This window comes from Ascaphus truei, chromosome 10 (assembly GCF_040206685.1).
Source record: "Ascaphus truei isolate aAscTru1 chromosome 10, aAscTru1.hap1, whole genome shotgun sequence".
NCBI classification, from domain to species: domain Eukaryota; kingdom Metazoa; phylum Chordata; class Amphibia; order Anura; family Ascaphidae; genus Ascaphus; species Ascaphus truei.
In genome coordinates this window covers 60,700,999-60,720,418 of record NC_134492.1, presented here as the reverse complement: position 1 = coordinate 60,720,418, position 19,420 = coordinate 60,700,999, and the positions used below count along the sequence as shown (strand labels likewise).

Below are 19,420 nucleotides of genomic sequence, written 5' to 3'. Positions count from 1 at the left end.
TGTGTGTGTGTGTGTGTGTGTGTGTGTGTGTGTGTGTTACACTAATACACCCATACTAACTGCTATCACTGTGTGTGTGTTACACTAATACACCCATAATTACTGCTATCAATGTGACTGTTACACTAATACACCCACACTTACAACCTTCAATGTGTGTGTTACACTAATACACTTACTGCTATAACTGTGTGTTAAACTAATACACTTACTGCTATCACTGTGTGTGTTACACAAATACACTTATTGCTTTCACTGTGTGTATTACACTAATACACTTACTGCTATCACTGTGTGTGTTACACTAATACACGTACTGATATCACTTTGTGCATTACACCTACTACACTTACACAGTGATAGCAATAAGTGTATGTGTTACACTTAATACACTTACTGCTATCACTGTGTGTGTGTTACACTAATACACTTGCTGCTATCACTGTGTGTGTTACACTAATACACTCATACTTACTGCTATCACTGTGTGTGTGTTACACTGATACACTCACACTTACTGCTATCACTGTGTGTTACACTAATACACTTACACTTACTGCTATCACTGTGTGTGTTACACTAATACACTTACTACTATCACTGTGTGTGTTACACTAATACACTCATAGTTATTGCTATCACTGTGTGTGTTACATTAATACAATCACATTTGCTGCTATCACTGTGTGTGTTACACTAATGCACTTGCTGCTATCACTGTGTGTGTTACACTAATAAGAGAAGAAGGGGGGAGGGATAGGGAGTGATCACAAAACCATAATAATTGAATTAAAGTGAATGAACAATTATATATTGATAATCATAAAGTGGGTGCAGACTGTGAACTGAAAAGTGAATCAGCAAAATTCACTTAACTGCACTCCACTAAATTAAAATATACCTTTTAATGAATTACTTAAAACATATATTACCAAATGAGTGTATAACGTGAATAAAAAGAAATTAAATCAACATCACTTAGCACCAGAGTCACCTAATAATTGTATTTAAACCCTATCTATCAACTAATAGTGATAGGGTATAGGGGACTAATGGTACTAATAGTCAGGGTATAAACCCCTCTGGATCAGCTAGCAGAGCGGATGGTAGGTGAATATAAACAGTAGTGAGGAAAAGAATAATGAAATTAAATAAATAAATAAGAGCTCTACCTAGTATAGTCATGTGCTGTTCAAACCCCCTAATGATATATCAGTTTAATGCAAAGTACAGGGTATAGGCACCATGGGTGTAGACACAATGACTAACACACATAGTGCAGCTACTGAAACAGTGAAATAAATTCAGAGCACAAGAGCTGCAAGGCACATAAATGACTAGATAGAGAGAAGGTAAAAGACCTCACTAACTGGCAACACTAAAGTATAATAGAATAGTGACACCTGAACTCTGCAGACTGACACAGGGGACTACTAACACTGCATTAAAACAGCTCCAAGTAGGAGACTGACAGCATCGCGTGCCCAACACACGTTTCCCTCCAGCTATGGAGCTTCATCAGGGACAAATTTTGCATTAAGGGGGAAAGCGGAGCGTATTTATACCCTTCCGTCGCTATGGTGATGTAATTAATGCAAACCGCTATTGCGCATGCGCAGAACAAGCGCACGCGAAACCGCAAATAAAACATCCAATATGTACAAATAATGGACACCCTTGTTGTGGTGAGTAGAGTACCTTAGAAACACTGCCACTCCGAACTCTCTGATCGATCTGTGTGATATAGCAGCAGTAGATTCACTCGTATCGAGTGCAGTGATTATTGCGCATGCGCGAAAACATAGAAAATAAATGGCTGAAATGCACTCTATCTAATGTTATATGCGCATGCGCAAACCGAAGACAAAGCATCCAATGCGCAAATGCGAGCTGATAGTCACAGAATGCTGCATAGATGTGATAAAGACATCTCGAGCAATAGTGGCAGTTATAACCAAGGTACAAACCTAAGAGAAGGGTGGGTGAACACTGTATCTAACAGTGGAATCTGATGATATGCCAGCAATAAGCATTGGATGTATATATTTGGGTACCCCCAGTAAAGAATATACCATGTGTCACAGAAAATACAGTGAGAAACAAAATAAAATAAAAAATATGATTAGATAATATATACACATACAAGATCTTAATTATATTGTAGAGCAATATTGCTATAAAGAGTATGTATATTGAAGTTACACACACTATAAACCCAAAAAGAAGAGGGTTTATAACACTAGTAATATAGTCACTGATTAGAATAAATGTAGAGCGCAGTTACGAAATAATTTAAGTCAATACCAAGAACTAGTACCTCACACAGTGAGCAATGGAATAGATTAAACTAAGCAAGGGTGAGTATCATAATAAACATGATAAATAGGGTACGAACAGATACAAAAGACACACAGACAGCAAAGTTTGATTAGGATGAAATAAAAAAACAGAAACAAAAGATTCAAATAAACGGAGAATAGGTGAAACCTCCATTGGGCCCAGTGGGACTCCTAGTTTTTAACTTGTAAATCCATTCAGCTTCAATACGAAGCAACAGTTGGTCAGTATTACCCCCTCTCGCAGGGCATTTAAGTTGGTATATGCCCATGAATTTGATGCTGTTGATGTCACCATTATGAAACTGCGTGACATGTCTGGCTACTGGGGTTTCAGTAGAGTGCTTGATAGAGTTGACGTGTTCAAGAATACGTCTACGAAATTGCCTAGTTGTCTTGCCAACGTATCTCTTGTCACAACAACAAGTGATTAGATAGATTATGTTGGTAGTCCGACAGTTGATAAAACTGTCCACACAGTATTGATAAGTGTTGTCATGGTTGGCAAATGTTTTAGCTACAATGACATGCTTACATGCCTTACAGCCCTGACAGCGGTACATCCCTTTTATGGGACTCAACCAAGTCTCTGTCCTTGCCCGCTGGAAATGGCTATTGACGAGAGAGTCCCTCAAATTTTTGGACCGCCTGCTAGTAATGGTTGGTCTAGGGCCTATAACCTTTGCTAGATCCACATCCGCCAGAAGGAGATGCCTATGTCGGGCAAATATTCTTTTGATTGCCCACCATCTTTTGTTAAAGGTGCCGATGCATCTAATGGTGTTGTCCTTAGTTCTTTTGGTGTTTACGGACAAAAGAGAATCCCTATCACTATGCAGTGCCCGATGATAGGCTTTATTGAGTGTTTTGATGTTGTATCCACGACTGAGAAACCTAGAACGTAATTCTTTAGATTGTATGATAAACTCACGTATTGTTGAGCAGTTCCTCCTTAAACGGAGGTATTGTCCCGTAGGGATACCTGTTATGAGGCTAGTAGGATGCTGGCTTTGTGCCAGTAGTAAACTATTTGTAGCTTTATTTTCCTAAAGACCTTTGTTTGGATGTTCTGGTCAGTATCGACATATATGTTCAGATCTAGGAAAGTGATAGATGTGGTACTGAGTACAGTGGTTAGCCTCAAGTTCAATATATTGGTATTAAGGTGCTCAACAAATTCATGGAGGAGTTTGTGAGGACCCTCCCATAACAGGAGGATGTCATCTATGTACCTGATCCACATAGAAATGTGGTCTGTGTACATAGAAAGTTCCTCATTGAAGACGTGGACACATTCCCACCAGCCCAGGTACAGGTTCGCATATGTAGGCGCACATGCCATGCCCATAGCTGTTTCGCGTGCGCTTGTTCTGCGCATGCGCAATAGCGGTTTGCATTAATTACGTCACCATAGCGACGGAAGGGTATAAATACGCTCCGCTTTCCCCCTTAATGCAAAATTTGTCCCTGATGAAGCTCCATAGCTGGAGGGAAACGTGTGTTGGGCACGCAATGTTGTCAGTCTCCTACTTGGAGCTGTTTTAATGCAGTGTTAGTAGTCCCCTGTGTCAGTCTGCAGAGTTCAGGTGTCACTATTCTATTATACTTTAGTGTTGCCAGTTAGTGAGGTCTTTTACCTTCTCTCTACCTAGTCATTTATGTGCCTTGCAGCTCTTGTGCTGTGAATTTATTTCACTGTTTCAGTAGCTGCACTATGTGTGTTAGTCATTGTGTCTACACCCATGGTGCCTATACCCTGTACTTTGCATTAAACTGATATATCATTAGGGGGTTTGAACAGCACATGACTATACTAGGTAGAGCTCTCATTTATTTAATTTCATTATTCTTTTCCTCACTACTGTTTATATTCACCTACCATCCGCTCTGCTAGCTGATCCAGAGGGGTTTATACCCTGACTATTAGAACCATTAGTCCCCTATACCCTATCACTATTAGTTGATAGATAGGGTTTAATCACGTTATTAGGTGACTCTGGTGCTAAGTGATGTTGATTTAATTTCTTTTTATTCACGTTAAACACTCATTTGGTAATATATGTTTTAAGTAATTCATTAAAAGGTATATTTTAATTAAGTGGAGTGCAGTTAAGTGAATTCTCTTAGGGGTCCAATCATTTTGATGTTACACTAATACACTCATAGTTACTGCTATCACTGTGTGTGTTACACTAATACACTCATAGTTACTGCTATCACTGTGTGTGTTACACCTAATGCACGTCGCACAGTTACTAAAACTCTGTGTGGTTATTTTAAGGTGTTTGTATCTTACCCGATTTAACTCTTCACATCGTGTCACCATCACAATTATCGTAGTTTTCTGCTCCCAGATCATCCTCCAGAAAGCATTCATAGTCTCCTCTTTCGGGCCTGAAAAACATTCCTAGCGTTATACACGCATCCCATAATGCAAGGGGGCGCAAACTTTTTTTCCCTGCGCCCCCCTGCCGGCGGTCCCCTCACTCCCGCACCCCCCCTAACCCCCACTTACCTGCACTCCGGCGTCATGACGTCACGTTGCCATAGCCACGTGACATCACATGATCGCGCGGCGTCATTTTGACGCCGTGTTGCCATGGCGATGCAGGAAGGAAGCCGCAGGAGCCTCGGTAAGTAAAGGTTTACAGAGGGCCTGCAGCTCCCCCGGCACTTAATTTAAGTGCCTTCGGGAAGCGCACGGGGCCTCTGTAAACCCCGCGCCCCCCCCCCGCCGACAGTCTTGTGCCCCCCAGTTTGCGGACCACTGCCATAATGTCACTGCCATTAGTACACTTTGCCCCTGGGAGGGACTGACCCCTTAACCATGTCACTGCCATTAGTATTCTTTGCCCCTTGGAGGGACTGACCCCTTAACCATGTCACTGCCATTAGTACACTTTGCCCCTAGGAGGGACTGACCCCTTAACCATGTCACTGCCATTAGTACACTTTGCCCTTAGGAGGGACTGACCCCTTAAACATGTCACTGCCATTAGTACACTTTGTCCCTAGGAGGGACTGACCCCTTAACCATGTCACTGCCATTACTACACTTTGCCCCTAGGAGGGACTGGCCCCTTAACCATGTCACTGCCATTAGTACACTTTGCCCCTAGGAGATAATGACCCCTTAAACATGTCACTGCCATTAGTACACTTTGCTCCTAGGAGGGACTGACCCCTTAACCATGTCACTGCCATTAGTACACTTTGCCCCTAGGAGGGACTGACCCCTTAAACATGTCACTGCCATTAGTACACTTTGCTCCTAAAAGGGACTGACCCCTTAACCATGTCACTGTCATTAGTACACTTTGCTCCTATGAGGGACTGACCCCTTAACCATGTCACAGCCATTAGTACACTTTGCCCCTAGGAGGGACTCACCCCTTAACCATGTCACTGTCATTAGTACACTTTGCTCCTAGGAGGGACTGACCCCTTAACCATGTCACTGTCATTAGTACACTTTGCCCCTAGGAGGGACTGACCCCTTAACCATGTCACTGCCATTAGTACACTTTGCCCTAGGAGGGACTGACCCCTTAAACATGTCACTGCCATTAGTACACTTTGTCCCTAGGAGGGACTGACCCCTTAAACATGTCACTGCCATTAGTACACTTTGCTCCTATGAGGGACTGACCCCTTAAACATGTCACTGCCATTAGTACACTTTGCTCCTATGAGGGACTGACCCCTTAAACATGTCACTGCCATTAGTACACTTTGCTCCTATGAGGGACTGACCCTTTAAACATGTCACTGCCATTAGTACACTTTGTCCCTAGGAGGGACTGACCCCTTAAACATGTCACTGCTCTTAATACAGTTTGGTCCTATGAAGAACTGGCCATTTAGGTGGGTGTTACAGTACATTACTATTACTTGGGATTTATCATTGTATGTCTCTGATATACTAAAATAAATGTACTTAAAATGACAAATACATTACCCTGAGCAGCAATGTATTTCCTTGGTTCTTTAAAGCCCTGTAAAATAACACAAAGTATTGTGTGTTTAGGTTTTGATCTAAACAATAGAACTTATTAGGAAAGACTAAATTACCTTTGTGAGAGTCAGTAGGAGGAGTTGGGGGTGTTACATGGGGCACAGATTATAATGAGATGTATCACATTCTGCGTCTCTGTCCCAGCTTGCACCTTGGGGAGAGTCAGTAGGAGGAGTTGGGGGGAGTTACATGGGGCACAGATTATAATGAGATGTATCACATTCTGCGTCTCTGCCCCAGCTTGCACCTTGGGGAGAGTCAGTAGGAGGAGTTGGGGGGAGTTACATGGGGCACAGATTATAATGAGATGTATCACATTCTGCTTCTCTGCCCCAGCTTGCACCTTGGGGAGAGTCAGTAGGAGGAGTTGGGGAGAGTTACATGGGGCACAGATTATAATGAGATGTAAATGGGGAATGAAGTCATAAGGCAAAAGTCTTGTTTCATTATAGCCTTTAGAACGGTGTCCGAGGGAGCGGGAACGGGGTATTGGGAGCAGAGTGCAATGCAGCTATATAAACTGGGGGAACTATTGCTTTGAAGCAGAAGAAAGTGAAACACAAAGTCCCTTACGTGGACGTAGCTGGCGTTGATATAATCTGATCCTGGCTCGCCGTGGATTTCGGTCAGAATGACCCGATTGTCATCATCTGTTAGAAGATACAGTGATATCAGTGTGTGACACATAGGAGTGGGTCCCAGTAACCCCGTCCCTGTCATCTGGTCACTTTGCTCCTATGTGGGACTTTCCCTTTAACCCATTAAACTCGTCACTGTCATTAGGTCACTTTAGTGGGCCTGAAGCTTAGACACCAAATTGTTGTCCCAAATGTTTAACTCCTGTTACATGGTTACCTTCTCCAGCCACTTACACGGCAAAATATCAATGTAGCGGTTTTTCGTTTGGTTGCACGATTTTTTGGCTTCTTTGATGCTGAATTTGCTGAACACGCGGGGAATGCTCTGGAAACATACACAGGGAGTTACACATGAAATACAAGTGTCAGTTTGTAGTCAAACACTCAGCTATCCCCGTCTGTGTGTCTCAATACGGTAAATCAGTACAGAAAAACAGCATTGTGGTGCTGAACCAGTTCCCCAAATGGTTCTCCTTGCTGTCTGGTGGGGGCCACGTCACAGAGAAGATGTGGCCTCCGTGGCCCTACGTGTCTAACCCTCGTTATTTGTATTTAGCTCGGCTCTTGGTAATTCAATTCCTTCTAAATCCTTCTGCGATTGTAACCCCCAACTGGTCAAGTTTTGAGGGTATCCCTGCTTCAGCACATGTGGCACAATGTCCCAGCTTCAGCACATGTGGCACAATGTCCCAGCTTCAGCACATGTGGCACAATGTCCCAGCTTCAGCACATGTGGCACAATGTCCCAGCTTCAGCACATGTGGCACAATGTCCTAGCTTCAGTACAGGTGGCGCAATCAGTCCCAGGTTCAGCACAGTCTTTGACTGAGCCACCTGTGCTGAAGCAGGGATATCCCAAAACCTAGCCTGTTGGAGATGGCTTGGGCACTGGAGTTGAGACCCTTGCTATAATGTATTTATGCCTTTATTTATATAGCGCCATTAATGTACATAGTGCGTCACAGCAGTAAAACACGCCACAATCATATAAATCATACAAATAACAGATGGTGGGAATAAGCGCTTCAGCATAGAATATAACGGGCACACCTGAAATTCTTCCAGGAACAGCCGCCCCTCGTCCGCGTTCTTTCTTTTGTACGTGTCGAGGAGATATTCCACCGGTATGGGGTCGACGTTCAGTAGCTGTTTTTCATCATCTGCCCGGGAGAAGAAAGGGGGAAATGCAATAGGGGATTTTCTGTGCAAACGTAGCAAAAACCTTATGGTAATCAGGGGAGATCCCAAGCACTTAGCGGGGGCGCAATGGGTGGAGCATCCATAGAGCGTAACCCCTACAGTGGTCATCCAACTGCGCTCCGCCATATCCGGCGCTGACTTTAGAACAGGACTAGGATCTTAGTCCCCAATATTATTAAAGCCCCAAGAGTTTTATTTTTGGTTTTATTTCCATTTGCAGAAGCTGGTCTGGATGGGGGTAACCCCACAGTGAGGTAATATAACTAACATAGCGTTATTTTCCTCTCTCTCACCGTGAGATAAACCCCTATTTCCGGGTCTGGATGGGGGTAACCCCACAGTGAGGGGATATAACTAACATAGCGTTATTTCCCTCTCTCACCATGAGATAAACCCCTATTTCCGGGTCTGGATGGGGATAACTCCACAGTGAGGTGATATAACTAACATAGCGTTATTTCCCTCTCTCACCGTGAGATAAACCCCTATTTCCGTGCCTGGATGGGGGTAACCCCACAGTGAGGTGATATAACTAACATAGCGTTATTTCCCTCTCTCACCGTGAGATAAACCCCTATTTCCGGGTCTGGATGGGGGTAACCCCACAGTGAGGTGATATAACTAACATAGCGTTATTTCCCTGTCTCACCGTGAGATAAACCCCTATTTCCGGGTCTGGATGGGGGTAACCCAACAGTGAGGGGATATAACTAACATAGCGTTATTTCCCTCTCTCACCGTGAGATAAACCCCTATTTCCGGGTCTGGATGGGGTAACCCCACAGTGAGGTGATATAACTAACATAGCGTTATTTCCCTCTCTCACCGTGAGATAAACCCCTATTTCCGGTTCGGGACGGGAGTAACACTAAGACATCCTCACCGTCACGTTACTGGGAGATAACACCACGTGATGCTACAATAACGTGACGGTAACCCCATGCTAATGACATGTAGAACGGACGCTGCGTCTGCATATACCGTATTTCCTCAATTCTAAGACGCACCTTTTTTTCGATTTTCACATGTCTGAAATTGGGGTGCGTCTTAGAATCGATGTATTAAATTTTTTTAACATGTTTCAGGAGAGGTCCCATGTCAGCGGAGGACAAAGTGTGCGGAGGCGGCAGGAGAGGTCCCACGTCTGCAGGTGGTTGAAGATGGACAGCGGGCGGGAGTGAGGCGGCGACGGCAGGACAGATCCCAAGTTTGCAGGTGAATGAAGATAAGACAGCGGGCGTGCGGTGGTGGAGGCAGCTAATAGATCATAGTAGCAGGAGCAGAGCAGCGTAGCGGAACAGCTTGGGAGGTGCACACTGTAACACCGGAAGTTGACCGGTGTCTGACTTCCGGTTACAGTGTGCACCTCCCAAGCCGTTCCCCTATGCTGCTCTGCTCCTGCTCAGCTCTCCTGCTATTATGATCTCCTGTCGCCGCACCCACCGCACGCCCGCTGTCTTCTTATCTTCATTCACCTGCAGACTTGAGACCTGTCCTGCTGCTGCACACCCACCGTCCATCTTCAACCATCTGCAGGCGTGGGACCTCTCCTGCCGCCGCCGTCCGCTTCATCGTGCGCTGACATGGGACCTCTCCTGCCGCCGCCGCCCGCTTCATCGTGCGCTGACATGGGACCTCTCCTGCCGCCGCCGCCGCCCGCTTCATCGTGCGCTGACATGGGACCTCTCCTGAAACATGGTAAGTGAAAAAGTAATTTTCCTCGATTTTAAGGGCCAAATCGATGGTGCGTCTTACAATCGAGGAAATACGGTAATTAGCCGTGAGGATAACGACGCATTACAAAAGGTGAACACTAAAATAAAAGTGTTTTTGTTTTAATTCTTGCATTGCCTCTCTATTATTTATCATCAATCCCATGGCCTAACCCCCTCCCCCACCCCCCCGCCCCCCCTCATACAAATGAGACTTGAGAGATCGGGATGAAACATTCATTTAAATTGAATGTGGATTGTGATCATCATTACCGTGACCGACGAGCGGGATCCTTTCACACCTGCTGCAAACACAAACACAATTGCAGATCATTGATTACAAACTGGGACAGTGAGAATATTACACTGCAGCGTGTACAAATAGCGTAACAAACGATTGGCCTTTTCCATTGATTTCTTGGCCAGATTCACAGTGAGCGAGTAAAATACAGAACAACGTGTCAAGTGGTTTTATATACAGTACACAGCACATGTATATTTCATTTATGGCATCTCGGGGAATGGGGACTTGCAAAAATACGTATTTGAAATCCTTTTTGGGAGTTTCCCTTCACAGCGAGGACTTTGAGAAGTGGGGTCATCTAATTTATCTTATTTGCCACAACCCTCTGATGATAGAATCTTCTGATTTCTGCACACCCCCTTCCTGTCAGAGGACAAGCTTAGTCAGGGGAAAGACAAGGACATGATAAGGGCATGAAACACTTCAAGGATAAACTTCCTAAAGTTCAGAGGCATTAATCTTGGAGTATTAACTTTGAGATGTGTGTGTGTGTTATAGTATATAATTTTAGATGAAAAAAATGTATATACAATACACAGTACATATACAGTGTGTGTATAAAGGTGACACAGTGTGCTTCTTTGCATGTCATTTCCCAGAATCCCTTGCTGCAGTGGGAGCACTGTATACTAGGTGATAATGGTGAAAGGCGGGGTGCAGATCTGTCTAAGACATGTGAATGTGCTCACAAGTGATCTTTTTATTTGAGATTATATATATGTGTGCGTGTGCGTGTAAAAGAAAAAAGCGCACACCCTTTATGTGAATCTTTCATTTTATATCTTGTAAGTGTGCATTGTCTACCACACATTCATTTTAATAAAATCATGTTCTTCTATATCACTGAAGATAATGCGCTTGTGGGCGCTTTTTTCTTTTCCTTTTCTACATGGTTGTCTTTGGGGAGGGATTCTGCCTTGGATGCAGCAGCCCCCTCATCATTTTGATCTGGCTTCTTGGCATCAACAATACTATTTGTGTGGACAGTCTTCACTGGACTGGACTTTTATTAATTTCTGGTATTGTACTTCATTTAGAGTATACAGTATATATATTCACAACAGTTCCCTTTGATCCTGTGTTGGGGGTGGAACTTCTAATAGGAATTGACATGAGTACACTATGTCCTTTAAACTATAAGATACAAAGAATATATCACCTTGAAGATCTCTTCTGCAGTTTGTAGATTTTGTAGAGGACAAGGATAAGAACCAAAGATGTAACAATGATGAGGAACACGAGAAACCTAATTAGAGCCTTGTCATTATCTGCGGGGCGGCAAGAGAATTAGATCAGTCACCTCTTCTTACTACAGTACCTACAATGTTTCCCCCATAGAGAGCAAATCGAAAGAGGAGTGCGAAACGTGTTGAATGTCTCCGCTATCACATGACTACGCTATGAGGTAACTCCTACGCTGTAACATGTAAACCGTGTTGCGGGTCCACACTATTAGGTGACTACGCTATGTGGTGACTCCCACACTGTAAAATGCGAAACGCGTTGAATGTGACTACACTGCGGTAACTCCCATGCAGTACCGTACGAAAAGTGTTGAAGGGTCCCACTATCACATGGCAAAGCTGTGCGGTGACCCCCACGCTGTAACATGCAAACCGTGTCGAGGGTCCTCACTATCACGTGACTATGCTATGCGGTGACCCCCACGCTGTAACATGCAAAATGCGATGCAGGTCCCCACTATGACGTGACTACACTATGCGGTGACCCCCATGCTATAACATGCAAAACGCGTTGAGGGTCCCCACTATCATGTGACTATGGAATTCTGTGACCCCATGCTATAACATGCAAAATGCATTGAGGGTCCCCACTATCATGCTATGCGGTGACCCCCACGCTGTAACATGCGAAACGTGTGGAGGGTCCCCACAATCATGTGACTACGCTATGTGGTAACTCCCACACAGTACCGTGCGAAACGTGTCGAGGGTCCCACTATCACATGACTATGTTATGCTGGGACCCCCACGCTATGACATGCAAAATGCATTGAGGGTCCCCACTACCATGTGACTTTGCTATGCTGTGACCCCCACGCTGTAACATGCGAAACGCGTTGAAGGTCCCCACTATCACGTGACTACGCTATGTGATGACCCCAATGCCGTAATGTGCAAAACGCGTTGAGGTATATGTCTGTGCTGCCCTGCTATAATGGGACTACGCTATGTGATGACCCCGATGCTGTAACATGGGAAACGCATTGAGGTTTATATGTTTGTTGCTTTTTAAATTAGGTTTGAGGCAGGTGGTCTCTGGAGCTGAACTGGGTTGATTTCAGCTCCGGGAACCCCCTGCTTCCCGAGATACAGACCTCGGTAGGTGCTGCTGGTAAGAGCCCTGGCTGCAGTCACAATATGGCGGTTTAAAAGACCTGTGCCCTGCGGGCCAATAGGAAACCGTGATGTCATCCCTTGTGTCTTCCTATTGGCCCGCGTGACGCGGGAGCTTTAAACTGTTAAGAGATATGGGCACCAGCTACGGAGGTCTGTATCTCAGGAAGCAGGGGGTCCCCGGGGCTCAAATTAATGGGGTTTCGTTGCAGAGATCCCTGGCTTCAAACCTATAAAATACCCCATCAGGTATCACAGGAAGACCTCCTTTAATCTTTGGCGCACTTCTCTTTCGATTTTTTCTCTTTGAAGACCTCTGTTCGAATATTGCGCAGAGAAACTTTTCAACATTTTCCCCCCCAAACCCTCCCCTGAAGGGCATGCAATCTAATCTACTTACATCTTGTTTTTATGGTTAATTCCCTTTCATCTCCAGAGTAATGTCCATTGTAGAAGGAGAGCTAATGTGTCACAAATAAAACAGAGAAAATAAAGTGAAGTGCCTTATTTGTATGTGGATATACACTAGCCTGAAGAAGAGATCAGAGATCTCGCACAAATAAAAGCATTTCGTTAGCCACAGAACGGTATCGTCTATTCATTTTTTTTTTATATATATATATATATATATATATATATATATATATATATATATACACACACACACACACAGTACATATACATACACACACACATATTTATATATACAGCACAGTATGCAAACACAAGTGGATATACACATATACAGTATATTTATATATTCACAAACACAACTACATATTCATGCCTAGAATTTTTTTTAAATATAAATATATATATATATGTATATATATATATATATATATACAGTGGTCGACAAATCACCAAAAAATCTACTCGCCAAACAAAAAAATCTACTCGCCACCTAGTACCACACGTGTGCTGCTTGGGCCAATAGGAGCTCGCCACGAAGTTAAATCCACTCGCCCGGGGCGTGCAAATGTATAAGTTTGTCGAACACTGTATATATATATATATATGGAATTTATTACCATCCCCTGGTTTCTTTCACTATATATATATCTATATATATATATAGTGAAAGAAACCAGGGGATGGTAATAAATTCCATATATAGGGCTCCCAGGATACTGAACAGTTTCTATCCTGTTTAGGCTGGAAAGTGCAGCCTCAGAATGCATGCACTTCATCCCACAGTTTAGCAAGTGCTGGAACTGAGGGATGAGGGATCCAGACCAGAGTTTGTCTGCTGCCTGATTTCTGTCACCTGCCCTGCTAGTTAGAAATCAGGTAATTAAGACTGATTTCCTGGTTCCTCGCCCCTCTCCCCAAGAGCCTGGAGGCAGGAAGGCTGCTGGAAGCAGAGAGGGGAAAAGCCTCTCCCCAAACAGGTGAAACCATTCTGTTCCTTTTTTCTACAACTGCAAAGTTCCTTATTTTGTTGGTGGAAGTGGAAAAGCCACTCCAACCCTGAGTCAGGGAAAACCTTAGTTAAGTTAGTGCTCGGGTGAGCAGCTTTTTGTTTTGCTTGTGTTTCTTTTGTATTCCGTGTGGCAGTCTCAGTGCCTGGGACTGAATAAACCAGGCATAGCCTGTTTAAAGGAACAGCACGTTACGCCTCGTCATTTAACCTACCCTAAAAGACCGTGTTCTAACAGTCCCGGACAGACGGCGGAGCCCCAGAGTAAGCCGTTTGTCACAATATATATATATATATATATATATATATATATATATATATCTACTATATATTTCTCAAAGTGACCTATGTGTCGTTGCCTGTCTGTCTGTCTGTATGTGTCTCCCTGTGTCCCTCCCTGTGTCCCTAGCGGCAATCAGATTGGACCTTGGGCCAGGCCAATGAGATTGCTCCCTTGGCCCGCCCGCCCCCGCACACCTCTCATTGGCCTGAGGCGGAGTGACGACACACACACACAGACACACACACCGCGGCGCTCATCGGGACCCGCGCGCACCTCCTCCTCTCCCCGGGTCTCCCGGTTTCCCACGCTTTTTCCTCCCCCCCTCCCGGCGCCGCTACAGTCAGCGGGGGAGCGGAGCGAGCGCCCAGGACACAGCGGGGAATTCTCACCTCCCCACGGCTCTCACCACCCATAGGCCACTCCCTCACCCGGCGCTCACCCCCCCCGCCCCGCTCACCCTCCCCCCGCTCACCCCGCCCCCCCCCCACACACAGAGCACGCGTCTCTCCCCTCACCCAGGCCGCTCCTCCGTCTGTCTCCGCCTCTCCCCGCGGGAGGCGCAGCACCTCCTCACCGGAGCGTCTCAGCCTCGCCGCTGAGGAACCCGAGGTTGAGGAGGAGGGCGGCCGGTACCCGTAGGAAGAGGAGCGCGGCCGTGTGCAAGGTGAGGAAACGCAGGGGAATGGGTTATTTAACGCGTCCCTGACTCACCCTGCCCTCCCTCCCCCTGCCCTTTGCCCCCCCTGCCCTCCCTCCCCCTGCCCTTTGCCCCCCCTGCCTTTTGCCCCCCCTGCCCTCCTACCAATGCCCTTTGCCCCCCATGCCCTCCCTCCTAATGCCCTTGGCCCCCCCTGCCCTCCCTCCCCCTGCCCTTTGCCCCCTGCCCTCCCTCCCCCTGCCCTCCCATCCCTGCCCTTTGCCCCGTGCCCTCCCTCCCAATGCCCTTTGCCCCCCCTGCCCTCCCTCCTAATGCCCTTTGCCCCCCCTGCCCTCCCTCCCCTGCCCTTTGCCCCCTCCCCTGCCCTTTGCCCCCTGCCCTCCCTCCCAATGCCCTTTGCCCACCCCTGCCCTCCCTCCCAATGCCCTTTGCCCCCCCTGCCCTCCCTCCCAATGCCCTTTGCCCCCTTGCCCTCCCTCCTAATGCCCTTTGCCCCCCTGCCCTCCCTCCTAATGCCCTTTGCCCCCTGCCCTCCCTCCTAATGCCCTTTGCCCCCCCTGCCCTCCCTCCTAACGCGCTTTGCCCCCCGCGGCTCCCTCCCCCTGCCCTTTGCCCCCTGCCCTTTGCCCCCCCTGCCCTCCCTCCCAATGCCCTTTGCCCCCTGCCCTCCCTCCCCCTGACCTTTGCCCCCTGCCCTCCCTCCCCCTGACCTTTGCCCCCTGCCCTTAGCCCCCCGCCCCTCCCTGTCCTTTGGCCCCCCTGCCCCTCCCTGCCCTTTTCCCCCCTCCCACCCTGCCCTCTTGCCCCCCTGCCCTTTGCCCACCTCCCTCCCTCCCTGCCCTCTTGCCCCCCTGCCCTCTTGCCCTCCCTGCCCCCCTTCCCTCCCTGCCCTCTTGCCCCTCCGCCCTCCCTGCCCCCCTTCCCTCCCTGCCCTCTTGCCCCTCCCTGCCCTTAGCCCCCCTGCCCTTTGGCCCCCCTGCCCCTCCCTGCCCCTTTGGCCCCCCGCCCCTCCCTGCCCTTTGGCCCCCCCACCCCTCCCTGCCCTTTGGCCCCCCGCCCCTCCCTGCCCTTTGGCCCCCCCGCCCCTCCCTGCCCTTTGCACCCCGCCCCTCCGTGCCCTTTGCCCCCCTGCCCTTTGCCCTCCCCACCCTTCCACGCCCCTTTGCCCCCCTCGCCCTTCCACTCCATGCCCCCTGCCCTTCTACGCCCGGGCAACGCCGGGTATATCAGCTAGTGTATATATATATATATATAGTGCAGAATAAATGAGTTCTTCAGTATTAGGTGATACCTTTTTTATTGGACTAACAATTGATGTCATAGGACAAGCTTCCGAGAGTTCTCCTCTCTTTTTCAGGTCAAGCAAAAGGTATCACCTAATACTGAAGAACTCATTTATTCTGCACTATCGTAACTGGACTAACACGGATATTTTCTGCTATATATATATATATATACACAGACACATCAAATTGCACAGCCAGTACAACCAACCTCACACTGATGAGACCCACAAGGTCGAAACAGTCTGTCTGTGAGTGGGTTTATTGGCTTTGCATCTCATTCCAGGCTATGTTTAAAAGCTGTGTTTAAAGGAGCATGCATTGGCTTAAGGGTTTTCCATGTAATGTGGACTTGAGACAAAGGTGGCACTGTGTGCTCATTAGCATGTCATTTCCCAGAATCCCTTGCTGCAGTGGAAGCACTGTATGCTAGGTGATAATGGTGAAAAGCGGGGTTGCAGACCTGTCAAAGGCATGTGAATGTGCTCACAAGTAATATTTTTATATGATATATATAAAAAACAAGAACACAGCGTCAGTGACGTCACAAAATTTAAACGATGCCGCTCTTCAAAAAGACTTCCAAGGCGTCTCCAAGCGCAGCCCACCACCAACAGAAATGCAAAAAAAGTTATATGCTGGTGATAAAACTCTGAGAGTGACCCCCTGGGTTCCCCCTTCAGTCCCCTACCTCCGCTGCAGCCCTGGAGAGAGTGGGTGTTGTATGGGGGGCCCCGTGCTTTCCCCCCACGCATGGGGATCGCGTGAGGCCCCTGCAACTGTTTACTTACCAGGATTCATCCGGCGGTGTTGCGTTGCCATGGCAACGAGGCGTCAAATGTCGCAGCGGCGCCATGTGAAGTGACGTCACACGCGGGTCACTTGACGTGACATGACCCCGCAGTGTCATCTGACGCGGATGAAGGTAGGCGGGGGGGAGGGACGACGCGAGAGCCGGGGGGAAGAGAGACAGGGGGGAGCAGCACTAAAAGTTTGCGCTCCCCTGCACTATTGCAAAAAACAAAGGCACCGCAGCGCACCAAGGGTAAAGATGTATTCAAAAATATAATAACATAATGTAAAATGAGGTATTCCAGCAGTAAAGGTTCAGATCATCTGGCACAAGCTGTTACGAGACCACGAGGCAGACGCCGAGCTCACAGAGCAGTCCCGCGCGCTGGGACCAACTGGCTCTGCAGTACTCCGATGTCACTTCCGGGTTGCGTCCTCTCGCGATACCCGTATGGAGTAGTCCACCACGATCGCCGTGTCTCGGCAGCTAAACCACTACCTCCATTGGAGCTGGCTAGGTGAAAGCAACTCTAGGTTCCGTGGAAAGGTCAGTGGCAACTGAACAGCCGAGTGTCTTTCCTGAACGATGATGGCTCCGCAAGGAAGCACGAGCGCGGGTTGACTGATTTGTACTGTTCTCCTGCACCACTGTTGCCTGGTCACTGGAAATGTCTGGAAGGATGCCAGAGGATTGGATTCTGCGGGGACTACAGGAGAGAATCCAGTCCAGCAAGGAATGGTTGTGAGATTTCAGGCTTGTCCGTGTGGGTTGGGAAATGAGTTGCGTTAGGTTAAGTGACTTGAGTTGTATCTGGATTTTGTTGTTTTTAGGGTCGAGACAATTGTAGTTGAAACAAGAACTAGCAGCTCACTCTTCTCATTCAGAGAGGAAAAGTAAGGCAGAGGCCTGCATGGGCCGTAGCTCACAAAAGGGCTCTCCTCCCCCCCCCCCACACCCCCAAACCCCCCCCCCTCACCAGGGTTGCAGGATTCTCGCGCGCGCCAAGGAAGGGAGTGGAGGGGGGTACTCGGGCGGCTATTTAAACCCTGCACATGCAGGAGCTGCTCACTGATTTTATTTTGTTTTTGAGGTGAGGGGAAGAGGTTCCTGTGTCCCGGTGGCGCCATGGATTCCCCCACAGCTCATCCGTCCTCTGCCAGAGACCGGCCCATAGGAGAGAGCGCCAGGACCAGAGCCCGACGCCTTACTGCACCGGCAGCCGCAGGAACAGGAGAAGCAGCAGCACGGAGAGGAAGCTCCACCTCCCCCAGCCTCACCCCGGTGCCGGCTCCTCAGCTGTGCAGGGAGGGAGAAGCCATCCGGCTGCAGCCTGCCAGGGAGGTGAGAGAGACATCGCTGCATTTATCCCCTCCCTCACCGCTCCACCCATGAGCCATAAACCTCCTCAGTCCCCATAGCCCCTCACAGCCGTGCGAGACCCCCCCTCCCTGGCTGCACACATACCACCACCTCCCTCCTGGATGCCCAGCTGCACACCCCCTGGATGCCCAGGTGCACACCCCCTGGATGCCCAGGTGCACACCCCCTGGATGCCCAGGTGCACACCCCCTGGATGCCCAGCTGCACACCCCCTGGATGCCCAGGTGCACACCCCCTGGATGCCCAGCTGCACACCCCCTGGATGCCCAGGTGCACACCCTCTGGATGCCCAGCTGCACATCCTCTGGATGCCCAGCTGCACACCCCCTGGATGCCCAGCTGCACACCCCCTGGATGCCCAGGTGCACACCCTCTGGATGCCCAGCTGCACACCCTCTGGATGCCCAGCTGCACACCCTCTGGATGCCCAGCTGCACACCCCTCTGGATGCCCAGCTGCACACCCCCTGGATGCCCAGCTGCACACCCCCTGGATGCCCAGGTGCACACCCTCTGGATGCCCAGCTGCACACCCTCTGGATGCCCAGCTGCACACCCTCTGGATGCCCAGCTGCACACCCTCTGGATGCCCAGCTGCCTACCCCCTGGATGCCCAGCTGCACACCCCCTGGATGCCCAGGAGCACCCCCCCCCCCCACCCTTCTCCCCAGACCCCCCTCCCCCCCCCTGCTGCACACCATCCAGCCCTGGAGCCACGGGCAGCCCCACTGCCACTGGCCACGGGGGAATCACCCGAAAGTACAGGTTGGGAGGAGTAATGCAGACTGGATACTGGGTTTCACTGGTTTCGGGGACTGTTTTCCTTTCAAAACATCCAAAACAAATGCATAATGTAATGAAATACTTGAATGCAATACAGACCAGGTATGATAAATACGGGGGCAACCCCAAACAGGGGAGAGGGCGTGACCCTAACAAAGGCCCCAACACCGGTCAGCCTTAGTGGTTTTGTGCCATTGGTTAATGGGGTACTCTGACCGGGAGAGAGCTGGAGGAGGGGTCCAAAGGGGGGTTTCACATA

The 19,420-nt window shown here is 48.3% G+C and overlaps 1 protein-coding gene across 1 annotated transcript in view; it reads right to left on the bottom strand.

The window, feature by feature from the left end:
- Positions 1–19,420, bottom strand: part of PTPRC (protein tyrosine phosphatase receptor type C) — a 179,273-nt gene that overhangs the window by 41,381 nt on the left and 118,472 nt on the right. The window contains exons 14-21 of the mRNA XM_075617052.1: positions 12,963–13,023; positions 11,365–11,473; positions 10,175–10,206; positions 8,040–8,149; positions 7,224–7,314; positions 6,925–7,001; positions 6,295–6,331; positions 4,633–4,730 (exon numbers count right to left, since the gene is read on the bottom strand). Of these exons, the coding sequence (XP_075473167.1) occupies positions 4,633–4,730; positions 6,295–6,331; positions 6,925–7,001; positions 7,224–7,314; positions 8,040–8,149; positions 10,175–10,206; positions 11,365–11,473; positions 12,963–13,023 (615 nt within the window). The remainder of the gene's footprint in view (positions 1–4,632; positions 4,731–6,294; positions 6,332–6,924; positions 7,002–7,223; positions 7,315–8,039; positions 8,150–10,174; positions 10,207–11,364; positions 11,474–12,962; positions 13,024–19,420) is intronic.